Genomic DNA, 26,164 nt, shown 5'->3' on the forward strand with positions numbered 1-26,164 from the left:
AAAAGTCTCTGAAAGAACATTTTACTTTAAAAAAATATTTTCGACGATAATAGCATGTAATAACAATAAGCCAAGACATTATTACTTTACAAATAACCTGGAGCTATTTTACTTTCAAATTAAATGTTTAAAATGCGATCCATTCTATCAATGTAATAAATGATATGTTCTTTCAGAGACTTTTTCAAATTACTCAAAAACGATTACAGATACGATGAAACTTCAAAAGCCAAAAAAGTTTCTAAATTGAATATAGAATCCTAATTTTTGAGATTAAGCAATTAGTGGCGTATTACAAAAAAGTTTTGGAAGGTAAAATGGGGCCCGACCGCCAAAAAAATATCACCCTGTAGGTTTTTAAATCGTCAGGATACGTCAAAACTTGTGGAATATCATAGGTAAAAAATAGTAAAAATTGGAATAAAATATCTCAAAAACTGTAGTAGCTGTGTGGAAAATACTAAAAAATATAAAACTCTGACGTATCTCAAAAACAAAGCAGTTGCCGACATATGTTTATATGACTTACTGAACTTAAAATAAGGTACTTTATCGAGTTCGAAAGTCCTGCTAGTACAATATAAACTGACTCACCCTGCATATGTTTCTAAATTGTAAAATATATTTCTTTTTGCTTTGTTTTATCTTAAATTCTAAAAGATAATGGGGACAATCCTGCTTTTCTCACTTTACTCCAATACGTTTTCCTACACTTTAAATGGCTCTAGTAGACAATGAATCAAACTTTTCATCACTAAATTTCGAATATCTCATATATTTCACAAATTACAAACATTAAGGAGAGAAAATAGGAGTCCTTTCACTAAAACTTACCATTATGTGTACATTCCACTAGGACTGATGATACGAAGACACTCATGCACTTCAAGATATCGTACCAAAAATGAGTATTAATTTTATTAGATATATTATATATGCAAAGAAATGAAGGTAATCAACTTTAGAAATCCAAATTATTGTCATCAACTTTGTTATGTGTGTGTCTCAATTGTTTTATATTTTTAATTAAGGAACTTGATGAATACTAATATGAGTATTTGTTTACGTGGTAGGTTTAGATCATTGGAATAGTATTTACCAAGAAATTGCTTTTTTACGAGGGTTAAGGTATTGCATTATTAGCGACTCAAAAATTATATCAGAACACCCTTGATTTCTGTATAATTTCATTTCTTGCAGAAAGCGATGGGGGAATAAGTTATTGTACTCCTAAAAAAAATATCGCATACAACTTGTACAAAATAGCCATTTATAAAATGAGATATTTTGTTATTGGTTTGTGAAAAAAATGACTCAACCCCTAACCATAACCACCACATTTTTTATTATGTACATCTAGGACATGACAATTTATTCGTCTTTTTTGTCTCCTTTTTTGTCCCTCATCCTGACTGTATGTAATAGAAATATGGGAAAAGAATAAATCAAGATTCCGTAGCCTACAGCGATACAAATAAAAGGTTAATGGAATATAGAAGCCTTTTTTTTTCGACTCATGGTTTTGGATCCAAACGTAATATAATTTAAAAATCACATTTTTTCGCTCTTAAGTCAGTTTCGATCATGGTTTATGTCAATCAAATATTCTGTAATGCAGTCTGAGTTTATGTTTAGATGGGACAATATCTATTAATTATAGACTAAAACGGCTCGTATTAAGCCTTTCCCCTCTAGAACATAAAAATTTTATTATCATAGAGGCAAGGAACCAATTTATAGCCCAAATTGTGTGCGCATTATGTAATATTACATTTAAAGCTGTAATCCAATGATGAAAAGTGCCTGGTTTATTCCGCACACCTTTTCTAAACCTGCCATTCAAACGTTAACATGTTTGAATACCGGACGCACAATGTGTTGTTATTCTTGCCACCATTTAATCCTGAAATCCTGAAATCGAATTCAGGTTCCTGTTCGGCAACAAATCCCTTTTCAGTTTTGTGCAGCAGCTGTCCCAAAATATCTAACCCTAACAAATACACCGACATGTGCATGCGTAAATCGCATATCTTCAATGTTAAGAAAATCCGATGAAGCCTCATAATATTTGTTGCCGAATCATTACTTTTTAATTTTGAAATAGTAGTTTTTACTGTACTTGCTTTTTGTTCACTTTTTTTACTCAAAAAGTCTGAAGTTCGGAGATGTTTCACTTGCGTTTTGTTGAGTGCTGGCTTGAAGCTTAATAACGCATATGCAAGAGAAGCATGGACAACAAACTTTAAAAAATCTGTTAGGGACTTTAAACACTTAATACGTGATTTCTTAAACCGTTAAAGATCGGTTTCTTATTTACTTAACCTGTTTTGTGGTATAATTATTTCTTATCGTCACTTCATAGAACACCCTGTATATTCAAAAACACTCCTAACTGACGAATGCTCAGATTTGTCAACCACAAGCTTTCAGCTCTGCTTTCATTCCATTGTGTGCTATTGCTGACAGATATTTGACAACTCTTGTCTATTCAGCTTTAATTCGCACGATTACTTGAATTTTAGACCCGCCGGTGAAGTTTCCCCCTTTTCGACTACACTTAAACTTCCCCCAGATCACTAACATGAAAATAATCAGGAGCTGGGATGGAAATTTATATTACAGAAAGCTGGAGAGGTTCGTAAATTTAGTTCAATATACCCATTCGCTTGAGTTCAAAAGAAAATTAAGTCAATTTGTTGCAGCCTGTCGAAAAAGCGAGCTCTTATCTTTTGTACTATTGAAGTATATTTGTCCTAGAACTGACTGTCCTATAAATTGTTCGTCGCTTCTGTCTCGCGACACGCTTAGTGCACTTTCAACATTTCAGTTTGAAGTATCAGCAAGGCACATTTTTAGGTGATCTGTATGAACACTTCATTTACTGCTACTCGGGAAACATAATCTTTTGTGATAAAGATCAGTAATAAAAATGGATCGGTTATACGTTTATGGACAGCCGAAAACACGATTATGACCTTCTATCGATTTCGCACTACATACAGAGTTAAAAATTTACCTGCCTGCTATGACCGATTGCTATCTGAGGTGACATAGGTATGGCCTAATAATGTTGTGACGTACCAGGATTTGGACCGAATTGATTAATAGACTGTTCGATTAAACGTGTGACAGTGTTTGGACGTGGACAAATGCTCCCTGCTTGGATGTTTGACGTAGGGATGGATTTACCCCGTCGTTGACGCGCAATACAAAATGTCCCATCGGAACCGGGTAACGAGTCATTGATTGGGTTAGCCTGGTTGTTTATTTGGGGATTAATATTGAGGATGTTTAGTCTAAAGCCTTACGTAGGTAATCGTGTGTGATGCGCATGTTCTATTTAAAAATTCAATCTAAAGTTAGGCCAATCGGTTTTGCGGTACTTAATAACGTTGAGTGAACCTCGAACTGGAAAGATCGATGATGAAAAATTGCAACTAGGAATAACTTAAGCTTTAGAACCACTTAAAATATATTGAAGTTGGCATGACACACAGCCAGTTGTACGCACGCGATGGAACGGGCATTTGTAAGTTCACGCACAAGCCCACTCACATAAGCATGGCTAAAAACCGATGTATAGAAGTGTTAAGGGCAAAATTCTCGATAAATTTTAACTAGTCGAACTGGCATAATTCTATTTTCAATGTCCGCTGAGATGCAGAGCGCTTTTGAATTTTTATCAATAATTAAAAAAAATGCCTATAATTCTCATATTTAAAGACAACATTAAAATTTCATGAATAGACTGTGAAGAGTTTCACTGCTACTTTTCCGATGGCACCGGCATTTTTTGTTCCCACTTCAGTTGCACCCCTAATATTTTTATAACGGACCGTTTAGCCTTTCCGGAAATAGAAATTTCTGTCAAAATAATCCGAGCAGGTACGGTGTGGACCAAACTCAACACAAACAACTAACAATGCTAACCATTAAACGAGCTAGGTAAATAACCCTGTCATTATTAACCATCAATAGAAATAAGTGATATCGAGTGTGCAAGTTAAGCCACCAAGTACACTTTCATACCTATGACCAATTGACGTGAATCTTTTTTTTTTATTTCCCTTGGCGCAGTTATAGTTCGGTTACGAATCATAGATTGATTTATACACATTACAGATATTATAGATTATAGATATCGCACAAATTTGTCTTGAGCCGACTTGAGAGTTCGGAAATTAAAAAAAAAAACTATTCGATTATTTTTGTGAAAACCTTAACCACCCTATAGCTCAAAAAGGAAAAAAATTGGTTCCATAGTTACATGAATCTCTCACTGATTTCACCTTAAAATGCACTTTTCTGAGGCGCATTTCCCGAGCACTTGCTAAGTTAGTTTTAAGGGAGGACTTCATTTCTAAAAGAATGCAATACTTCCTTTTCCCGGCACGTACCTCCTTTTTTTTCCTTCGTTCTCCATCTTGCACTTTTGCAAACATTAGTTTAAATAAAATATGAGATAGTTCAAACTATACTAATATACTGTATATTTTATTTGAAAGATATGACCGATGTAACACGAAGAAATTTTTAAAATGTTATTTCGGTAGAAAAGTTTAAACTGTCCTTCCTTTAGGGTTTCAAACATTTTCTTAAGAATTCTATTCGCCAAAATACGTGTTATTTGAAGATGACGCACTGAATTCCATTTATATTTCATACTAGGCATTATTCCTTCTACAATACTTGCTCATCCCGGCACATAGTATATTAACTGTTTTCTTCCTTGCTTCTCAGTTCTCTTGTATCGTATGCAAACGTTAATGTAAAAAATATGAACTAATTCAAAATTTAGTACTACTTACGCAATAGCAGAAACCTTAAAATATTCGATAATGCTAAGTTTATTTCATACTTAGCTAAGTATTTTCGTTTATGTGTCTGGTGCTACGCAAATTTTCCACCATACTACTTAAAAATTAAGTATCCCTCGACTACTGTTTTCTTAAAGTGTTTGCTGGGGAAACAGGTATAACCATTCATGAGGTTTTGGTGTAAAACCTAAGAAACCCGGAATAATGCTTTTGGTATATTTCATTTTTATTTCCTATTTACGGAACAAATTGAGATAGCTATAATAATAATCATTTACTAGCTGGAAATGAAATGTAAAGTGGCAGGATGTCATGTTATTAATGAATGATGGCAATGCCTTTGTCATTAGGCGCGTTCAGCAGAGTCAACAATTTTATGCAACTATTGAGAATTTTGTATTGAACGATACAACACCTCTGGAACACATTTAAACAGAAACTGATACAATTTTTCTTACAAATTAACACAATGAAATTTCCTGTAAATTTGTAATTTAATTTTTGCGCTAATTCCAACGCCGCAAACGATAGGATAATTAGCCACACTGAACGGTTACCCTCTCTGTACACTTTGAATCAGAAGATCACAGGTTTAAAGTAAATTTAAATTAATGAAAAACATTCAACTAAAATTACATTGAGTTTATTTCCATTTCCCCCTTTCATTTCATTATATCACCTTTTTCTGATTTGCTCCTTTTCGTTCTAGTATAAATCTAATTATTGGGGGAATAAAAGTCATGCTAGTTTACCCAATTGACGTCAGCCAGCTGGTCCAATTCTTGTACGATTTAAGTAGCCATAAAAAGTAACAATAAAACCTCATTCTCGCTCATTCGGAAAAAATCGGTGTCGTCGCAACGTATAAAGTGCGAAAACATCATTCGTCCAAATTCTGTCATATGTTTAATCGAACAGCAAAAGTAATCAATTTTGCGCAAATCGAGATACTGTCACAACGTTATTGCTTTTGTGTCATCTTATAACACTATCACTCACAACCTCTGACAAATTACCATGTAATATTAAATCGATTTTATCGTTTTTTTCTGTTAACGTAAAGGAGACGCTGCGTTTTATTAAAGATTTTTTGCTACTTTAAACGTCCTTGGCATCCATTATTAATGAAGTGCTATTTAAAATTTGAGATGATAATTATTTGCAAATTCTACAATGAGCTACCAAATTTTACTCAATGGAATGTTAAAATTTAAATACAGATTTTGGAGTTTCTTTTAATTTCTACGAAGATCACAGGAAATTGACCCTAGAAACAAGTTATAGAGATCATTGCGCAAATTAGATTTTGTGTAGGTGTTACTACATGGCTATTGCTGAAAATGTTATGTGGTTAGTAAATTGCTAATTTGTTTTCGAAATTTTTCACTACTACTCGTTAGTTTGATAATGACTTTGTCCGGTGCCGAGTAGTATTCACGTAATAGTGGTACGACATAAAACAAACACTAAAAATGAGATAGGAAGTATTCTTTAGAGTACTTGTACCTCCCGCCTTAAGATTGGGTTCGGATTTTAATTTTAATTAAAATACTTCTTCGCTGTCAAAGTTGCTATATGCAGGGTGTCCTAGAATTAGGGAGGCAACGATTAACCGCACGCGTTGACGCCCTTATTCTGGGACACCCTGTATATTGTTCCTAGTATTTTAATAACCTGGCAAATGGTATAAAAAACTCCAGGAGTACTTCTACCATTGCTTTTCATACTTTGTGGTGGAAAAATATTGTACATGTAAATTAGGGGGTACGGAGCAATAGTCGAAATAGTTGTCTTGAAAAGGTTCCACACAGTGTCCCAGGTTAGCTCTACACGTCATGCGGTACCCAAAAATAAAAAATTAGAGATGTCGCCTACGAAAGCTTTCAAATTTACCATATTAACCTCCAAAAAAGGAATGATTGAACCATCTTTGTAACTTTAGCATAATTCACATGAAAAGCCCTAATAATGTTTTGAATATGTTTGGAAGGGAATCGAAAAATTGGGTGTACTTTTTCCAGATGTGTCTATTTTTACGGAAAAATAACAAAAGCTGCTTACTGTCTATAAGAACTCTTGTCTCTCATCAACTTTAATCACAGTTTGCTGTATTCAAATGTAAATGCTCACTTTTCTGTCTGTAATAAGTATCAAAAATATTAATACCCTCTTTGTGAATTTAGGAAGGTCAACGGCTTTTTAAAAAGAGGGCTGAAATATGTTCAGGTAAAGTGCTAATGGTTTTTGAAAAGAATAAGCATAATAAAGCGGTAGAAAAGAATAATATAATATATAACTGTAGAAGAAGGCTTTTAACGCACACGCGACATTTGCAAAACACGACGTGTAGCGAAGGGTTTTGTAAATCGCAAGGGCTTTAAAGGCTTTTATGCTGGAATATTATAGAATATTTTTTTATTACAAGTGCAGCAATATTTCAACTAATTGACGCGTGTAAGCGTTATGAATATGTCAAAGTGTACACATGCCGGAATTGAATTGCCTATAATTTTATTTCCCCAATTAACTATACATGTATCGTAAAAACCATTTTATGCACCATCCGGGTTGCATAAGACGTCGATCATGTGTAATTAAAAATGTATGCGTGATTAAACACGAATTATTTCAGTTCCTTTCGGATATTTTTGAAAGTACACGGATTTTTCACTATCATTTGTTGTGCATGAGTGGCCTTCATTATCCCAAATTCCTACTTCTTATGATTACAAAGATAAAAGTGCTAATGTATCGAATTTGTAACATCCTGCATATACAGATGGCACATGTAATCTAAAGCAAATGTGCCCCAACCATAATACTCACCATTTGAACAAATCCATTCGCATGTTGAGATGAATATACTTGAGCTATGTTTGTGTCATGTAGGTGAAATCTTCACGAAGATACTCGCTGATATTGCCCTTGGTGGCAAATAAATCATATCCCTGTCGGAAAACTACATATTTCTCAAGTTGTTATTACAGTATATCAATCATCATCTCGTAGGGTTAAGCACTTTTAGTATCTCTAAATTAATTTCGTTTTAGGAAGATGCAAGTTATTCAATCAAGACATAATGAATGTTTGAAAATCTCAAAGACAAATATCTACAGCAGCTGAAAATAAAGCCTGCCTTAACGTTAAATGTCTTTGTCAGTATAATTGCCTTTGATTCAACAAACTGAGATAAAATCTGGAGCTGATCAAAGGGTTACGTAACAGAAAATTCATTTCGTGAAAAGCGAATTCATTTTCGCCGATTTCCGGATTTAAAGTAATCTCCAAGAGAAAAATTACAATACGTTTCCCAGCTGACATATTGTATGTCGGTTGGTACTCGAGCACATTTCAGATAAATCAATGCGCCACACTGAAACACATGCAGCTATAAATTAAGTGGATTTATTGGCCTAAATTGTCGGGATTCGAGAGTACCTCCGTCATATTATTTGTTATGGGTTTTTTCACTTTTAGTTTTCCAATTTCAATTTTTTAATATTCCTCACAGTGTGGGTATATATGAATGCCAGGCCCTTGCGAATTCTTAAATAACAGCACATACATGTGTACGAAGATAATTCCAGAAGTACCCAACCTAAGAAGTAAAAAAAAATGGAAAATATTACACCATGTCTCAACATAGTCTCCTTTGAGATTGACACACTTTTCCCAGCAATGCTCTATGGCTTTTATACCCTGTTTATAGTAAAAAGTTACTAATGTTTTAAAATAGGCGTCAGCCTCGGACTTCGCCTCTTCATTACTAGCAGACCTCTTTCCACTGAGCCATTTTTTCAAGTTAGAAAATAGGAAAAAATCTGAGGGAGCTAAATCTGTCAAATAGGATGAGTGAAGAAAAAATTCGATACCAAATCGATTGATTTTAACCCTGGCGATGACAGAAATGTGGACTGGTGCGTTGTCTTGATGAAACAAAACTTTCTTTTTCGCCAAATGCGGTCGCTTTTTCCTAATTTCTTCGCTCAAACACTACAATAAATTTGTATAATATTCTTCGTTTATTGGTTTTCTTTTAGTAAATAAAAATTATCACACGTGCTTCCCAAAAAACTGACGCCATTACCTTTCCTACAGATAGAACGGTTTTCGCCTCCTTTGGAGCCGATTCTCCCCTTTGAGTCCATTGTTTTGACTGCTCTTTTATCTCAGGCGTGAAATGATAAACACATGATTTATCCATGGCTATGAATCGACGCAAAAACTCGACTTTACTTCTGCGAAACTTTGCCAAAGACTCCCTTGAAACCTCTTCATGGCGCATTTTGTTCAATTGTGAATAATCGCTGCACCCATCTTGCGCACAGATTTCTCATATCGAATTGTTCGGTAAAAATGTAATAAACACTACTTTTTGAAATGCCTATCATATCTGCTAACTTTCCCAATTTTAGCCGACGGTCTTCCAGTACAGTTGTGTGGATTTTAATCACAATTTTGGGAGTGGTCATCTTGTAGGGTCAACCACAGTGGAGTTCGTCTTGGCAGCTGGTACGTGCGCGTTTAAACTCTGCCACCCAATATTTTTACAATTGTTGAGGAACAACCAGATTCCCTCAGAATAGAATATAACTTCGCTTTGATATTGGACGGACTAAGACCTTTCAAATGAAAATTCACGTATTGATGACCAATTTTTTCTATGTTCACAAAACCTCTAAAGGCGGTCGCTAAAAACGTCTCCAAAACAAACATAAATCAACGTAGCACCATCAAACTTTAGACATAAGCGTATATTACAAAGACCTAAGCATAAGGTTAGGTTTTTGTAATATAGGAAAATTTTTGACAAAAAATCGCCAACTATGTGTCATGCCGGGTACTTCCGAGACTATTCTTGCATGTTGTTACTGTAAGCACAAACATCGACGCGACGTGTTCCAAAATTATTAAACATTTGGATACTCACTACCACTACAATTTTCTTAGAAAGTTGTTGACTCATGGTATTGTGGCCGAAAGGCTTGGTGGTTATTATATTATAAGTTGTGTAATTGTATATTACATACCTAAATTGAAAAGCGTTTCATTAATGTCGAGAGATTTGATAGTTTACCGAGACCCTTAGCGTCAAGGTTAGCTGCAATCTCGAGACAGTGAGAACACTTTCTATCGTGGTTTTCATACTATTTTTTCCACTAGTGACTTTAAAAGAGACCATTGATTACTAGGCTCTGAAGGATGTTTTCTCACCATTGTTGGCAGTTAACGAACAGGTTAATGATGTTTACCATTATCTTCATTCTTGATTTACTTATAGTTGCCATGGAAATGAATGTTAAATGAAAAATCACCGTTGATGCTACAATGCAAGACGCGTTGCCTTTTTGTATTTCGGATTTAATTCACGCTAAAGTTTATTGCAATTTTATCAAATCTTATAGTGGTAAAAATCGTATACACATCATTCTTATGAAATGTGTGAAGAAGTAACGGAATTATGACTCTCACGTCTTATATTTATCTAACTTGATGGATTATTTAAATTTGATGTTTGCATCATGATGATGCGCTTCACATCTTTGGTATATATTATTGTTTACAACTATAACTTTAATCGAAAAGCGGAGATTAAAGGTAGGTAATATGACATTTTCCAACCTGCAATGAGGTTATTGATGTCAACATTTCATATGGAGTTGTAAACAATAGCACATTCTAAACCAAGGTTGTGAAGTTCGTTATGACTCGAAAGGCAATTTTTAATTTTGAAGCTCGGAGCCCTGAGAAATCTGAGATATGAAGGTTGTAAGTATTTCACAAAAAGATTTTTTTTAGTCCATTTTCCGGTATCGTCTCACTTTTCTCTATAATAAAAGTCCCTCCTAGACTTTTTTGCCTTATATGGCACATTCTACGTCGCTGAAACAAGCAAACACAATTGTTTGATCCAGATTTCTTAGCATTCTTGTCCAGGCACGACGCTTTAAACGATTTATATACTTTTTCATATCTGGGCTTACCTTTTACTAACAAGAGGCTTTTCCTGATACTTCTGCAATCCCTCACAGCTCAGGGGAAGTACGATTAATATATTCGTTTTCGGATTAACTATTTTCCATTGCTAAAAGTACTCTAAAAAACTAAAGCTGGATTTATAAATTCTGTTCGTCCGGTTACTCGTTGCTCCCGGTATTTCGGAATTTCTGACATTTCGTTGTTCCTCTAGTATAAATCTATATTGATTTTTATTACGTTGTTCGTTGTTGTGGTTGTTGTCTTTTTATTGCTCAGCAAATTGCCATGGCGGGAATTCACTCATATCACAACTTTTCTGGCTTGGGATTCAAAAGAAGAAAGAACGAAAAATGTAAAGAAAGTCAATTTAAGGAAAATCCTAGCCAAGCCAAGAAGTGTTTTGTGGTAAGGTTAACAAGCAGTGGAGATTTAGTGATGTTTCCTGTAATTAATATCGCGTTCCACTATTTTTCCTTTTCATTGACGCAAATGGGAGTAAGTAACTATAGGAGCTAAAATTTTATTAATTGGAAGCAATGCCGAAAAACGCGGAAATAACGAACAACACGTCAATGAAGGTCTATAAACAAATGTATGCTGTTGTATATGTTTATTTTCTGGACAGTGGTAACGAATAATGAGGGACGGGAGTAACAGAGTTCATAAATCAGGCTTAAGCCAAGTAATATCAGACACCAAATTATGATTTTCTCACAATTTAGTGAGCCATTATGTTTGGAGTTACAATTACGCTTTTTATGAGAATCATACACTAGTAGATATTTATCAGTGATACCGACTCAAAATATCTATTAACATTCCAACGGTACTTTTATTCAAAATTCACTATGATCCTGATCAGCGTTGTTATAAAAAATTATAAACTGCCGGATCTCTTGGCGAAAATGAAATAATTTCCACCTGCGAGTATAATCTATTATTGTAAGGAAGTTTTCTCCACTCTGGACAATAATAAAAACTATTAGATAAAACGTTGCATTTACTATAAGTTCAGGGTTTAGATGGTTGCTTGACGATTTCTCATTTAAACCATAACTATGTCTTCGCCACGGTACAAACTGTTAGTACGATGGTAGTTTTACTCTTTCTAAGTAAATATTTCCCATTTACCCGCCCCCACCTGAAGGAATGCTCGTACGGCGGTACCAGATGGGAACCAGGCGAGGAGGGGAGTTTTTTAGCGGATAGGCATCCTTCCTTCAGAAGGATGAATCCCACATGACCCGGTCGCCTGACCACCAGACCGGGTACCTTTCGAAGGTCGTTCTCCTCCACAAAAAAAAAAAAAAAAAAAAAAAGTAAATATTTCCCAATAGCAGTTCTTTTGAAAATAGATTATTAAAATTATTAGCTACTGCTGAACTTGGAGAATTATGTTAATTTCTTATATTTCTATATAAGTTGCAAAATTCCTTATAGACGATTAAAAAATAACCCATCAATATTTTGCAGTTTTAACCTTTTTCAAGACCCTCGCCAAGAACGTTGCCATGAAGGTAATAATTAAGACTCAAAATTCATGTATACAACAATATTTATTACTAATAAATATCACAGATATTTTATCCTAATAATTGTAGCGTTTTTCTATGTACAATCTACAACAACCATTTAATTGTTACTTATTTTACATAGGACTACATTATTGTATAACAGTTTTATGTACAAGATATCCCTGTTTAACGGAGGGTTAAAAATAAAGCAGCTTTCTGGCGATTGGAGCATAATTCTTAAGGGAATTTGTGTGACACCGAATTGAAAGGATGTCAACCAAAGTTTCATAGATACAAAATTGGGAACCACTGCGATTGTGGATGGAAAGAAGAGTTGTCCCGTGAAAGCTTATTTTTGTTGACATTTTTCATCTAAAATTCCCAAGATTTTTGTCATCCAAATGAGAGGATATAATCTTTTCAAGTAGGTACTGCAATAATGGGAAGAGTTGTCTGAATTAACTTTGCGTATTAAAACTTTTAGATTAGAATCCAACTTCAAAAATGTAACAATGAATGATCCTATAACGTCTATTTCCTTTTCAACTTCTTGAGTTGGTTTGTCGCTGTTTAAGATTTCAATTGTTTCTTTTGGAAAGGTGGTAATTTTCTTCGCTTTTTATGAGTAAACAAAAGGTGATTCATACAATTATATATTTAATCGAGGTATGAGAGTTAAAATTTATTTTTCTTTTACTTTCAAAATTTGGTAAATAAAAAAAATGTGTCTTTATTAAATATTTGAAAATGCTATAGGATTTTCTATTAATTCTGTTTATTAAATTGAACACTAGGTATATCCGTTTCTCACATTATAATACACAAAGTTCCTGAATTTGGTCTTTTATAGAATATTCTTAAAGAATGGCATTCGTTTGTGCCTTTTGCGATTATGTTATTACACATTTAGTTGTCTTGTTACATCACTTGTACACCTCTCCCGGAACTGAACTCCCAATTTTAGAGTGAGCCTGGCAACTGTTCATTACTATTCTTAATTTAAATAATTTCAGTAGCATTTCCCATTGAAAATATCAACCGTAAAATATAGTGTATAACACATTTTAATAATCATCAACATTTATTATAATTAATTCTGTATAAAAACTTTTTTTTGTTTTTTTGCTGCAGCATTTTGATTACATTCTATGATACTCATATTTACATGGTTTGACATAATCTGTGCAATGGGGTTACACCTCAGCATAAAACATTTCTACGCACAACAATCTAAACTGAGTTTTTCCTTAGAAAATAATTAAACTCAAACACATTTTTTCTAAATGTTATCGTAACTTGGCGAAAAAGGAATTCTATTTTAACGAAGAGCCAAATAATCCTTACAGGATAACGCTGCGCGAAAGAGCCTAAAAGCGACGATACCGATCGGCATCATGTCTCACGATGGTTTATGGCTAATCAAACAAATCGCTCTAGAAGTTTGGGGATTATTGGTTTTGTTAAAGTTTCAGATAAATTTTAATTGAAAAAGTGAATTAGAGTCTATCGATCTCCAAGAGCGCAACGATCGGCGTCAAAAGTCACATAACCAGCGTGCATGTGGGAATTAAGATTGGTGACTGAAACAAAGAAAAGTTCTCCCAAAAGCGACCGGTATTGAAAGAACAGAGATGGTGATCAGGTGTGATTCCTTCCATGAATCATCATAATTTATCATGAAATCGTCAATTTTTCCCGGAATCGCCATGATTCCTCGTGAAATTGATGTTGAGAGTTCCAGTAGTATTGTAAAATCTAACGTGAATTTGGTAGCTCCAACTGTAATCTACTTAGACTAAAATTTACGTGCTAGAAAGAAGGTAAAGAATATTCAAAAGAGGCATCAAACTTGATGGAGAATCTTCTCTTGCGAATTTCGAACCGGCGCAGTATGGATGCAAATGTGAAGGAACGGAACCATCCGTGATAAACTTGCAAAGAACCCCCGGAGATTGTCGAGGGTTGGAAACAGAAATGGAGAAATCAAATAAAAAAAGCAGCTGGAATGTCACTGTTATTTTGATATTTTTAACATCAAGAGATGCTGACTCATTGATTTTGTGGCAATTAAAATCAACACCCAACCATTATACCAATCCGAAAATGCTGCCATAGACACAAGTTATTGATTAGTTGTAAAAGCCAATTGTAGCCTCCTTTATATGATTGTCAATGTCTGTCATTGTATGTCATATGCAATTACCGTGTATATCATGTGTCACAAGGTGGTTTGATCCGGTGGAGTATCAAAGAAAGGAGACTTAATGGCGTACCAGTATACTTTTCCAACTCCCATTCGAAAACAGAAAGTTGGTATTCGCCGATTAGCAAGAGTTTTTCCAATTTTCCGCTTTAAAGCGATTTTCGTTTCTATTTAGATACTGTTTTAAAGTGTCTGTGTCAAGTGTTGTGCTTGACATTTTAAATAAACGCCTTGCATCAAAATAAAATTATACGTCGTTTACGTTTTTTGCTATAAATCTGGCAAAAAAGAATTATTTGAGTTGTGCTACATTACATATCGTAGAAAGTTACTTTTAATATCCGCAGACGTTACGAGAAGGAATATTCAATATTTGTCTAGTGGTGTTCGGCAAATAAGGCTGGATCACAGAACAATGTCTTCAAATGCCTTGATGAAGTTCCAAAAGTCATAAAGAATGTCGGCTATTTACTACATGTCTCGGACAATTCTTAGGCTTGAGGGGAATGGACATAATATGTCAGAGTAGTCGGATTTAAGCCAAAAAAGTATTTTTTTTTAATTTCTGAATTTGAATTTAAATCATTATTTGTCTAAACATATCATATGTATTTCAAATCAAAAAAGCGCTTTCCACTTCTGCATTACTGCATGCATTTTTCTGAGCAAGTGACTAGAATGCACTTTCAGCCTTTAACATAAAATATTCTGTTACTGTAAACAGGGAAAACATGAAAATTACCCCATTGACAATGACCATGGCTCTTTTTCAGTCCTAGAGAAAGCTTTTATATTTGAGCCCTCTAAAACCCCTAATGGTTTAGTAACAGTTTTATAAATCAACCTGTATATTATCACAATGACTATTTCAATAAAAAAAAAGTGTTTTTCTGCAATCACCGAAGCAGTAACAGCTTTTTGGCTGGCTTTGACGTCGTAAACCTCATTGTTTTAGGTAGATGCTGGTTCTGCTTATATATACGGCCCGGAATGTTCGTTACTTCGCAACCAGGATAAATAATAGGCCGGAAAATATTCCTATACGGCTGGCTGTTCCCGTATAGATATTTCAAATTTGCACATTTTGAAATAAATCTTGAAAAGCAGAATGAATAATATGTGTATCTCGCCGGAAAATCATATTGTCAACCTCTGAGGCTCTGAGAAATTTACCTCGTTGGTCGAGAATATGTTATTTGAGTTAGATGTACAATAATCACAATATAAACCCTTTTCTTCGCTATTATACAGTGATGTTCATAAGGGAGACTTATCTTATATCCCGTTCTAACGTTCAAATCGCATGGTGCGAGCATCTGATTGTAATTTTTAGTAGTTTAATTAGAGAACTTCTTGCAGGAAAAGGGCAGCTCAACAAGTTTAAAATGATAATCGGGCCCATTTTAAATTAGTTTCTCAACTGAAGCACCCTATTGTTCGACATTTGAAAAACTCCCCAAAAGTGTTGTTTTGTACGTACTACGATATGCCAAGCTATTCGAAAATTAGTACGAGAAAAGAGAACTTACAAAATAGCACTGCATAGATAACGTTACTTATTATTTTAGCGAAACTAAATCAGCGTGTATGTTTGAAATTTTGTAAATACATATTTTCCTTTTTCCCTCAAACTACAACATAGCGTATATTCGTTACGTATCTATGGAACATCTAAAAGCAGTCCCAAGTATTTGTACAAAATTCCTCAAAAGCGTTGCTTACAAATTAGAGGTGAAAATTGGACTGCGAATAACCCACTAAAGCACTCCGAGAATGGCACTTCGGAACAAAAAATAACAAAGCAAAACGTACGGCAGCTTTGTTTGCTCTGAAGCTTTCTTGACCCCATTTAGGCCTCTCACTGAAAAGGAGAAGATAAAGATATAATAACTAATTATTTTGAGACAACCAACAAAAATTATGGTACAAAGCTGACTTATAATTATTACGTTGCAGAGTTTTTGTTCTGGGGTTTATTATATTCGGGAAAAACCCGTATACGTTGGAAGGATAAAAAGAAAGAACTGGGGCTGGCATTTGATTAGTCAGAACCCTGTACTCGAACAAAGAAGGCGTTAACTAAATTTGCTTTTTCTATGCAGCTACAAAATACCTTTCACCGGAAAGGCGGGAATTTTCTCTGATAATAATTCTGATAACATTTGATTATGCATTAACAAAATAAGAATTCAGAACGCAAGCCTCATCAATTTTGTCGAAAAGCAAAATTTAAAAAGAATAGAAGTTGTAAGTTACTTATCCGTAGATCAGTTATGTCCAGAAAATTCCGTTCGACAATAATTTTCAAAAAAAAATGATAACTTTCATGATAATAAAATAAATTACAATTGTCAAGTACCTAATACAAAAAAGCTAATACAGAGAGATCAGTCCAGCCAGCGCCATTTACGTGTCCAAACAAAACTAACAGCAATTTCAGAGACACCTCTCGTCATTCTCAAAATCAACACTTTCGTGGTAAACTAAATAGGACTAATGCACTTGATTGATACAATTTCTGCGATTCCGTATTACTATGCGAAGCCCGGTTCCCAAATCAATCGGCTTGGACAATTCCAATTCAAGGTTGTCAATTGCACTTCAGGAAATTAATTTTCGCTTGAACTAGATACTGTTTAGATCAAAGGGAAATTGGGAACTGTTTAATACATGATTCGTTCCGTTTTTAACGTAATTACACCTTTAAATCAAATGTTCCCAATGATTCTTTTATTCTTTAAAACGGGGCCGAAATCACTAAATTGAACTAAACTAAACAACGCATTCTAACACTTGCACAACTGTGTGAATGTGCACAGATAGATGACGTTAATCGCGTCATTTTTCTGTGCCTTGGGAGGATGCAAAACCGCTAAGTGTATAGAACAGGAGCACCAATTAGGATAGAAGACATTATCGACAAACCATTGCAAAAGGCAGACACCGTTGATCAAATGCGTTAAGGAAAATACCTTTAAATTATAAATCTGAGAAATCCAAGAAGCGACTTCTTGTAAAGCTCTTAAGCGACCCAGGGAGACCACGCTGACAAGCCCTTCTCGAAATTAGGGTCTTGTGACCGTGATGAGACAAGAAGAAGTTTAGAGAAGCTCCGTACTTAAGTAATTGTGGTTTAGACTTCAAAGTAATTTTTGAAATTAATTAATACCTCTTTGTGGAACTGGATCTTTGGCACTCTCCAACTCTAGCGCCACTTCGTCGTCGTAAACTCCAGGAATGACTGCCATACATCCCAGCACCAGACGGCCATTATCGAAATGAATTTCCCCTAATGTCAATTCCAGTATTAAGTCACTCCAGGACCGCTCTGATAACCTTCTAAAGGGGTAAGGGTTGTTCAACGCTACCTGCAACAAATACGAATATTTCAAGGGTAATTTGACTCTTTTCTCCCTAGTTTTCGTCACGTAAATATGCAGGCAGAATTTCGGAGGACAAATGATTTATTATAATAGTACTCACCGTCCTGTTATTCAGTATAAATTTGAGTGTAACGGGTGGTCTGGATGGCGGACTTGAGCAGTTTGCTCGTAAAATGTCTCCCACGTCTAAAACTTCTCGTCCAACACTTATCTTGGGCGAAGATTCTGGCAACTCTGAAACAAATTTGTTGTGAGTCCAGTGTAAATTACTAATTCACAACAGAGCATTAAAAATGTGTGATATGCAAAATTAAGCAAATGTAAATGCAACTTTTAGTTAGATTCATCCCTGATGACGGTCTGAATTCAGAGTAAAATAATCTAAATAAATATTTCATCAAGGCTATTAGTACCGCTAATTTGGAAATGCGTTTCCATTATTAATGTTTAGTTAGAGTTCAGTTGACTATTATTTACACAACAAGTCGATTTTAATTTGCCTGATATACCCGTGGAAATTTAACATAATATTCACGTGAATAATTTGTAGAAATTCCTTTTGGGGATGTTAGTGCATGTATGTAAACCCCACACGGGTTACGATTTGATTATGTTTTTGGTTTATTGTGGGACTAATGAACTATTCAATGGCGATCTAGCGCTATCTCGTTATGTAGAGTGGTAAAGAGTGTTCTGGTCATTATGGCCCCGATGGTCCTTTTACTTTGAGTTCGGAATTTTTCCTTCTTGAATTCCTTCCCCCTGATTTATATTTATGATGCCAATATATTATACAGAAATACTCTCAACGTGAGTAACGACTGTGTAGTCTCTAACCGGCTACAGCTATTAATGTTTGCCCTTAACCGATTTTACAATATCATTAAATGCGTCCAGAGACTTTCCACCAAATTTCCTTTTCATTAACACATTGTCCTTCGAAGTAGAAAAAATATCGTCTCAAAAATGTATTAAATCTTTTATTTAGATTCGCCCCCAACGGGGGAGTTTTATCAGAAAGGTCTGATTATCAAGGGCGCAATAAGCACCCGAAAATTGTCCAGAAAGTAAAGAACGTCGGATTGAAAAAAAAAATGTTATTCTTCTGCCTTACAGCCAATTTAAAGGTAAATGTTATTTTATCTTATGGCTGGCAGTGGGCCATAAATATTGGAGTCGGAAAGATAATAATTCTGGCAAGAAAAACAGCGAAATTAAGTGGGTACGAGGAAACAAAAGCTATTATATCTGAGACGGTTGATAAGGGAGAATTTTACCCAAGTTTAATAGTTGGCTATTCTTTATGGGAACAACCCGAAAGTTAAGAACTTAGTCAAAACCTAAAATTCAATAGAGTATCGGAACAATTGTCAGCAATTGCCCATATATTAAAGCGAACTACATTCGTGTAGAAACCTGAATAGAGCGTTTTCCCTCAATTAGCCCAAATTAAGCCCCAATCTTACTTCGGATGGCACTATAAAGCCCGCAGGTTTAGTAACATTGTCTCATCCCTGTACCCTTAGCGAGTACTCATAGGTGAAACTTAATCGGGAATTATGTAAATGTGTACACACTAATATGGCATGAATATGCATGGGTCCATGGACAGTGTAACAAGCTAAACCAGATATTTATTTGCATTAGATTAGCCTAACATCAAATTTGGCGTATAGTGAGATTGCAGTATCGAATTTTCCGATGGCCTGCAGTTGATACTGCTAGACTAGATGGCACACTTGGCTCTATTTCTATTTGCACCTGTCCATAAGGGGGATGAATAAAAAAAAATCGTTAGCAGTCACCTAGGGAATTCTTGCAGGCAGCTTAACTTCTATAAGAGCCAAGGGGCTGATATCACGTTCCACGCACCTGCTACAATTCCTAATTAGTGCGGAAGCTAGTGTCAGATAAAGGTCTTGCTAAAGATGAAATAGAAATTGATTTCAAAAGAGACGTGTAAATTCTTTTTTCTCTAAATCCAGCAAAAAATTTTGTAAACTGAGTGAAAAAGCAGAGCATAAAGACGGATACAAATGCCTTCACAATACCGACCAAAAAGTTATTTCCAGTAAAGGTGTAAGAACTGGCTCGTCACTATCATGACACTCACTCTCTTCCTCTCTACAATTTGCAACCAACTATCGCAAGAGAAAAAAGTGCCATAATATGCAACGTGGTAATCATGAGTTCAAAAGATGTTGAGGACCTGTCTTAAATTTCCGATATTATATGTATATGTATGCATATACATAAAAATATTAAATAAAAAATTATTAATTTCGGGAGACAATATGAGGACGATGACGTACAGAGCGAATTGTGGCACCACATTTCTAAACGCCAAACTCAATTTTTTCTCTTCTATGATCTTCCTTCTCAGCTTAGTAATATCGATGGACGTCGGTTTATAAACGAGTTCTTTCATAGTTCCCCATAAATAATAATCTAATAGGGAAAGATCTGATGAACGTGCCGGCCAATGTGTGACTCTATTGTTTGAAATGATTCTGTGGGGAAATATTTCACACAAATGATATCCATCTGTCGTCAAATTGTCTTCGTAAATCTGTGGGTTAACGATTTTATACCTAAATAAACCAACCCATACATTTAACCCGACACGTGGTTGAGGTCGACATCCTTGGTGTTCTTATGGATCCACACAAAGCACCACAAATGTTTTTACTCGTCGTGACGACTGAACACGCCTAAGTTGGTAAACATGCACTCATCCGCGAATATCATGTTGGAATGAAAATAGGGATTTTGCCCCAATAGTGTCAGAATATTCTTACAGAACACAGCCTTCCGCTCAGCATCTCCTGGATGCAAGGCTTGAGCGATTAAATTTTAAACGGGTGATATTCATGTTATTTCAAAACTCTCCACACTGCCTGATGAAACAGGTTTAAAAAAATCGGTAAGTTACAATATTAAATAAGAAGTAGTTAATAAAAATGCGAAAAAAAAAACTAAAAAAAGTGCAATAAAGGTGTTTTCCTGAAGGTATGCTCGTGAAACTTTCGAATAACCTACAGTGTTATGGAGCCACAGGCATATGGCTCTAATCACTTTTAAAATTTGTAAATGCCGCCTTCACGTCATCATTGAGTTGAGATTGATCGCGTTCGGCTTTACTAGAACACCCAAAGCTGAGTTGACGTTACCGTTTTGCAGCTTGCTAATTTTATATGTAACTGACGAGAGTATATCAAAGCATAATTTCTGCTATATAAATTACAAACATTAATTACGAAAAAACAAGATCACGCGAAAAGCACGTTACACCTCGAAAGGTCTTCAGGACAAGATTTATTTTGTTTACGTAAAAATCGTAAAAATACGTGCCCTCCAGGGTTTGCCCAACGGAATACTAAGTCTGCTTTAAGCCTAATTAATTAACGCCTGTTTCTTTCTGTCGGGCGTTTCTTTGTAGCGGTTTCCACTCCAGTTCATCCATTTTACGGAATAGGGATCTCTGGGGCCACTGTCTGACATTGTGTGCATGTCACAGAAAAGTACTCCGAGAAGGATATGAATTTTACACATTATAATTTAAAATATGCCACTCATAAATTAGCGCAAAATCCTGCGACACTTAATCGCAGGTGTGTGTGATGGCTCTTATTTTCAGAAAATGCAATTCTAAGCGAATCGATTGGTACTTACGTATAACTACCATGCTTTGTTCGTCTACACCAGTAACCATATGGGGTGCATCGGTAGTAACTTCGCAGCTAAAGTTGCCAGACAAATTGAAGCTGATATTCCGAAGGACCACTTGAGTGGAATTGGAACAGCTTTGCTGCAATAAAAATTGATTTTATGATCCAACTATACTAAATATTATTCTCTTTTTCTTTACTGCAGCTCGGAACAGAAGAAAATAAAAAACGTTTACTATACTCGTTCATTGCCGAGAACAGAAAAGTCGTTACAAAAAGATGCTGACATCTAAATACCAGAAACATAACACAACATCATAGGGATAAAATGCCAGATTCAAAGTTAAAGTAAACTATCATAACATTTGCGCTTGCCAACACCGAAATCTACATCGCGGATGGTCTCTTCAAGCGGAAAATCTGAGGAAATTCTGGTTGTTTAGAGCTTTGCATGTGTAATGCTGGAATATGCATCGATAGTTTAGGGGTATTTGCATAATCGACTGCGAGTAAGTTTCTTGTTGGTTATACATAGATAAAAGGACGGGTCGAATAAAAGTTTTGGTTTGTGCGATAGAGCGAAATGAGGTCTGGTGAATTGCAAAGTTTGTATAGGTGGAATACTGCACTGTAGGGACACAAAAGGTGTAGCACTTTGACGGTAAGATAGTTACAAAGTTTAACCCATCAATAATAATGCATTTTACCTTATATTCAAAATCCAGGTGGATGTGTTCTAATTTTGCTAACTAGTTCCGAATATACCACTTTTCACACTAGAGAGATAGTTGAGCGTACGCGAGGCACAATATTCCACGAGTGTGATGGATAAGTGATTTTTGCACGTGTTTCACATTATACGTTCCTTAGGCCTGCAGAGACCATGAAAGGTTTGTTCTTGATTCCGCTTTATTGTGTTCAATCCATTAAAGATCGGACCGCAATAGATCCATTACAAGGACAAAAAATAAAGATTAAATATGAAGGACGTTAAGCTTTATCGGATGTAACATTCAATATTGTTAAAAGTATTATAATATTTAAATATATTACATAAAAGTGCACAAACTCCACAGTAAAGACTATAGAAATATTATAGCCTCCTTGGCAAGATATTTTACTCTGGAAAGAGGAGACCATATTATCATTACTTGATTAGCGTGTGAAAAGTGCACTTGCCGCCGTCATTGTATGTGTGAAGCACACACAGTTTGAGGTAATATTATTAGTGTATTATCGTTTATTTTCAAAGAAAAAGTAGAAAAATATTTAAACCAACTATCATAAATATATGCAAACAAATCGTATCAATACTTTGCATCGTCACCAGTTGCACAAAGTAAATGTTGTTTATCCAAACGTCACAGCCAAGCTAATTTTAAAGGAAAATATCGGAGATTTGTGTTTGATGTAGAAGGTCTTTTCAGATCCATCCGGCTTCAGACTGAACCTCAATCCGCTTGGTTAATGTTGTAACACAAAAATGGGTTTCGATCAAATTGAGATTGAAATATTTTTCGAGTTCCTTCAAGACAAATTTGTGACTGTGACAAATATATTCACTATCAGTTTAAAATTGAGAATAGATGAAGGTGTTTGGCTCGTTTTTCAAGCCGCCTTGTGCGATCAAATCAAGCAAAGATAGGAAATTTCGCCATGGAGCCCATAATACCACAAGAAAAGGGGCTTTAACAACAGAGAAGAGTGCTTGGACAACGTCCTGGAAATCTGATTATTAAATGTAATTTAGACTAAGTGGGTTTCTTGGGTGATACCCTTCCACGTTATGGTCTGCATTCCTGTACCTCGACTGCAAGAAGTAAAGACCCACTAGACATTAAGACTGCTTTGCTACTATTGTATTTTTATGTCGCCTCCTCCATGCCGGTCTGAGTTTCAGCATCGTCGGAAAATTGACTGAAAATGCTAATATAAATTATATCCGCACTGTATATATCCTTCACCGTCATAAATGTGTCTTGAAGAAACTTGGAAAATATTTCAATCTCAGGTTCTAGTTCAATCCCACTTTTATGTTGCAATATAAACCAAGCGGATTGAGATTCAATCTGGAGCCGGTCGAGTTTCAATCGCCCTTGAAATTGTCGAAATTATCGTAGACAGCATTCTTAAATAGAATCTCTGATGTTCAAACCATAATGAAAACGTGGGACGAGACTGATGAATCCTATGTAAAAGTATCCAGACGTGTGGCTGAAACGTTCAAGAAGAGGTTTTGAATGCCGGCGTCATTACTTCTTGCTTTATATTAAGATTTCAGATGTCTGACGTTGGAACGGTAATTTTAATCTTGTTCAATAAAAACTCAACCATGAAAAACCGTGGACATTCTCATGCGTGTGACATTTCCAGTGCGAGACCTGAAGTTTCTGGATTAACTATTTATGTAACCAGTTAGGAAAAATATTATTTTGTAACACGAGTGGCTTTCTACCGAACGAGGGTAGCGAGTTACACAATATTGTGTTCCAACGTGTTTTGCACAAGATTTTTTTTAATGTTGACTTTGACGCGCGTGAAAAATGTGCATACAGTATAAAAATATTTTCTTTTTATTTTCTCAATTTGTTAACTTGTTTCGTACAATTTTTTTTCTAATTTTGAATCCTACATGACTGTTTTGAAACTCCAAAATTATAAAAAGACACTTCAAATATCAAAATTCAGGCACATTACTCTATGGTTTGCATACTTAAATTCAGTATTCAGGTAGCTTTTAAATAGATTGCAAATTTTAGCAAATCATTCTCTGCTTGATGAATTATTTTAAACCAATGTGTATTGAACATCATATAATGTCTTAATATAGATAAGGATAATTTGCACGGAAATCAATCCTACTCAACCAATCAAAAACAAGTACCTCGTGGAAACCATTACCTCTGATATACACTATTGGACAAAAGTTAAAAAACGTTAGGAATTTTAAAAAAAAATTTTTTAACCAATCTCAGTCTGGAACTTAATACACATATACATATAAATATAAAAAACGCTCTTGATAGGTAAGTACCGATTTGAAACCAAAAATAAAGAATATATTTAAAATATAACTAATAAGTCGGGATAAAAGTAGAGAAACTCCAAAATAAACGACGAAATTGTTAATAATTTTAAACCTATATTGAGTGCACAAAAAATCCTTTATTAGCTATAACTTCTTAGCATCGCTTTGGCATTGATTCTAATAGTTTCAGAATCAGGTCATTTCCGATGGATTCCCAAGACCCTTGCACTATACGAATTAATTCTTCCCTGGATGACATCATAGTTTGGCGAACACGTCGTTCTAGTTCCTCCCTTAAATTTTCTGTGGGGTTGAGGTCAGGACTTTGTGCAGAAAAATCCATGACAGTAATGTTTTCAAGCGCGAACCAGTCTCGGGTGACTCTAGATTTGTTTTTTGGGTCATTATCCTGCTGGAATATCCACGTGTGTGATAAATGATCGTCGGCATTATGTTCTTTAATATATCTACATACACAAACCCTATCCATAATGCCATATGATATGTAACAGATCTACTCCATGTACGGAGAAACATCCCCACACCATGCAACATCCATCGTCATGTTTAACTATAGGTTTAGTATACTTGGGGTTAAATCTTTGGTTTGGGTGACGATGGACCCACAATATACCAGCAGAATAAAAAATGCTAAAATTGCTTTAATCTAGAAACAGTACTTTTTTCTAATCACTATTTATACAGTGAAAATATTTATTGGCAAAAGCAAATCGGGTCTTCTGGTTCTTCCTCAATATAAATGTTTTTTGCGGCTTTGCGACTAAACGATCCTGCTTCCCTCAGTCTTCTTTAGACGGTTTTGTAGCTCACCCGGGCTTCGCCGAGTTCCCATATAATTGGTTTTGCAAATTTGTGTGGATATTTCTGAGCAATTTTCTTGATTAATGCATTAATTCGCTTTTTCTGGGATGACCACTTTTTTGAATTAATTTTGCTGTATTTTGCGATTTAAAATTAGAAATTGTTTTTTAAAATAACCGATTTATGAACGTTAAGCACTTTTGAGGTATCGACTTTTTTAGTGCCTTGTTCATAGGTGTCATCTAGTTTATGTTGAATGTCTTCAGACAAATGCTTTTCACGATCCATGCTAGAACTGAACTAGTACCAAAAGTGTTTAGAAATTTGTTTAAAAACGAATTGCGATTGTTATAAACAAAATTCTTTAAAAGTTTCTGTCCTTGCGCACTTTTAAAAAATCATTTACACCTAAAGGTCCTATGAAAAACGATAAACAAGAGTTTATCTCTGCACAACATTAACGCGTCTATCAAAGCTACCTTAAGGCCCAATTCATTACCTTCAAATATTAACCCCTAAAAAAATTTCAACCGAAGAATAAAGTTTCTCTACTTCTGGCCAATAATGTAGCTGCACAGATGCGGGATCATCTAGATCATCAGGCTCTTACACTGTTCTTTAAGTCGAAACTGAAAAAAGCCGATAAGATATCATCGTATCAATCTGTTCATTTCTCATATGTCCGGTGTTGCCTTTAAAATTAATGTCATCGAAAAACATACTAGAGTCGCTGGAGGACCATCTGAATCA

At 35.1% G+C, this 26,164-nt stretch overlaps 1 protein-coding gene across 2 annotated transcripts in view; it reads right to left on the reverse strand.

The window, feature by feature from the left end:
• The window catches only part of LOC136413909 (uncharacterized), a 63,889-nt gene that overhangs the window by 25,919 nt on the left and 11,806 nt on the right, over positions 1-26,164 (reverse strand). The window contains exons 3-6 of one of the 2 annotated variants that reach the window (XM_066397671.1): positions 21,569-21,704; positions 17,997-18,130; positions 17,683-17,881; positions 16,236-16,374 (exon numbers count right to left, since the gene is read on the reverse strand). In XM_066397671.1, coding sequence (XP_066253768.1) covers positions 16,271-16,374; positions 17,683-17,881; positions 17,997-18,130; positions 21,569-21,704 — 573 coding nt within the window. In that variant the 3' untranslated portion in view covers positions 16,236-16,270. Of the gene's footprint in view, positions 1-16,054; positions 16,375-17,682; positions 17,882-17,996; positions 18,131-21,568; positions 21,705-26,164 lie in introns of those variants that run through there. The other variant, XM_066397669.1, reaches the window with a different exon arrangement.

Source organism: Euwallacea similis, chromosome 16, assembly GCF_039881205.1.
Source record: "Euwallacea similis isolate ESF13 chromosome 16, ESF131.1, whole genome shotgun sequence".
In the NCBI taxonomy this organism is placed as follows: Eukaryota; Metazoa; Arthropoda; class Insecta; order Coleoptera; family Curculionidae; genus Euwallacea; species Euwallacea similis.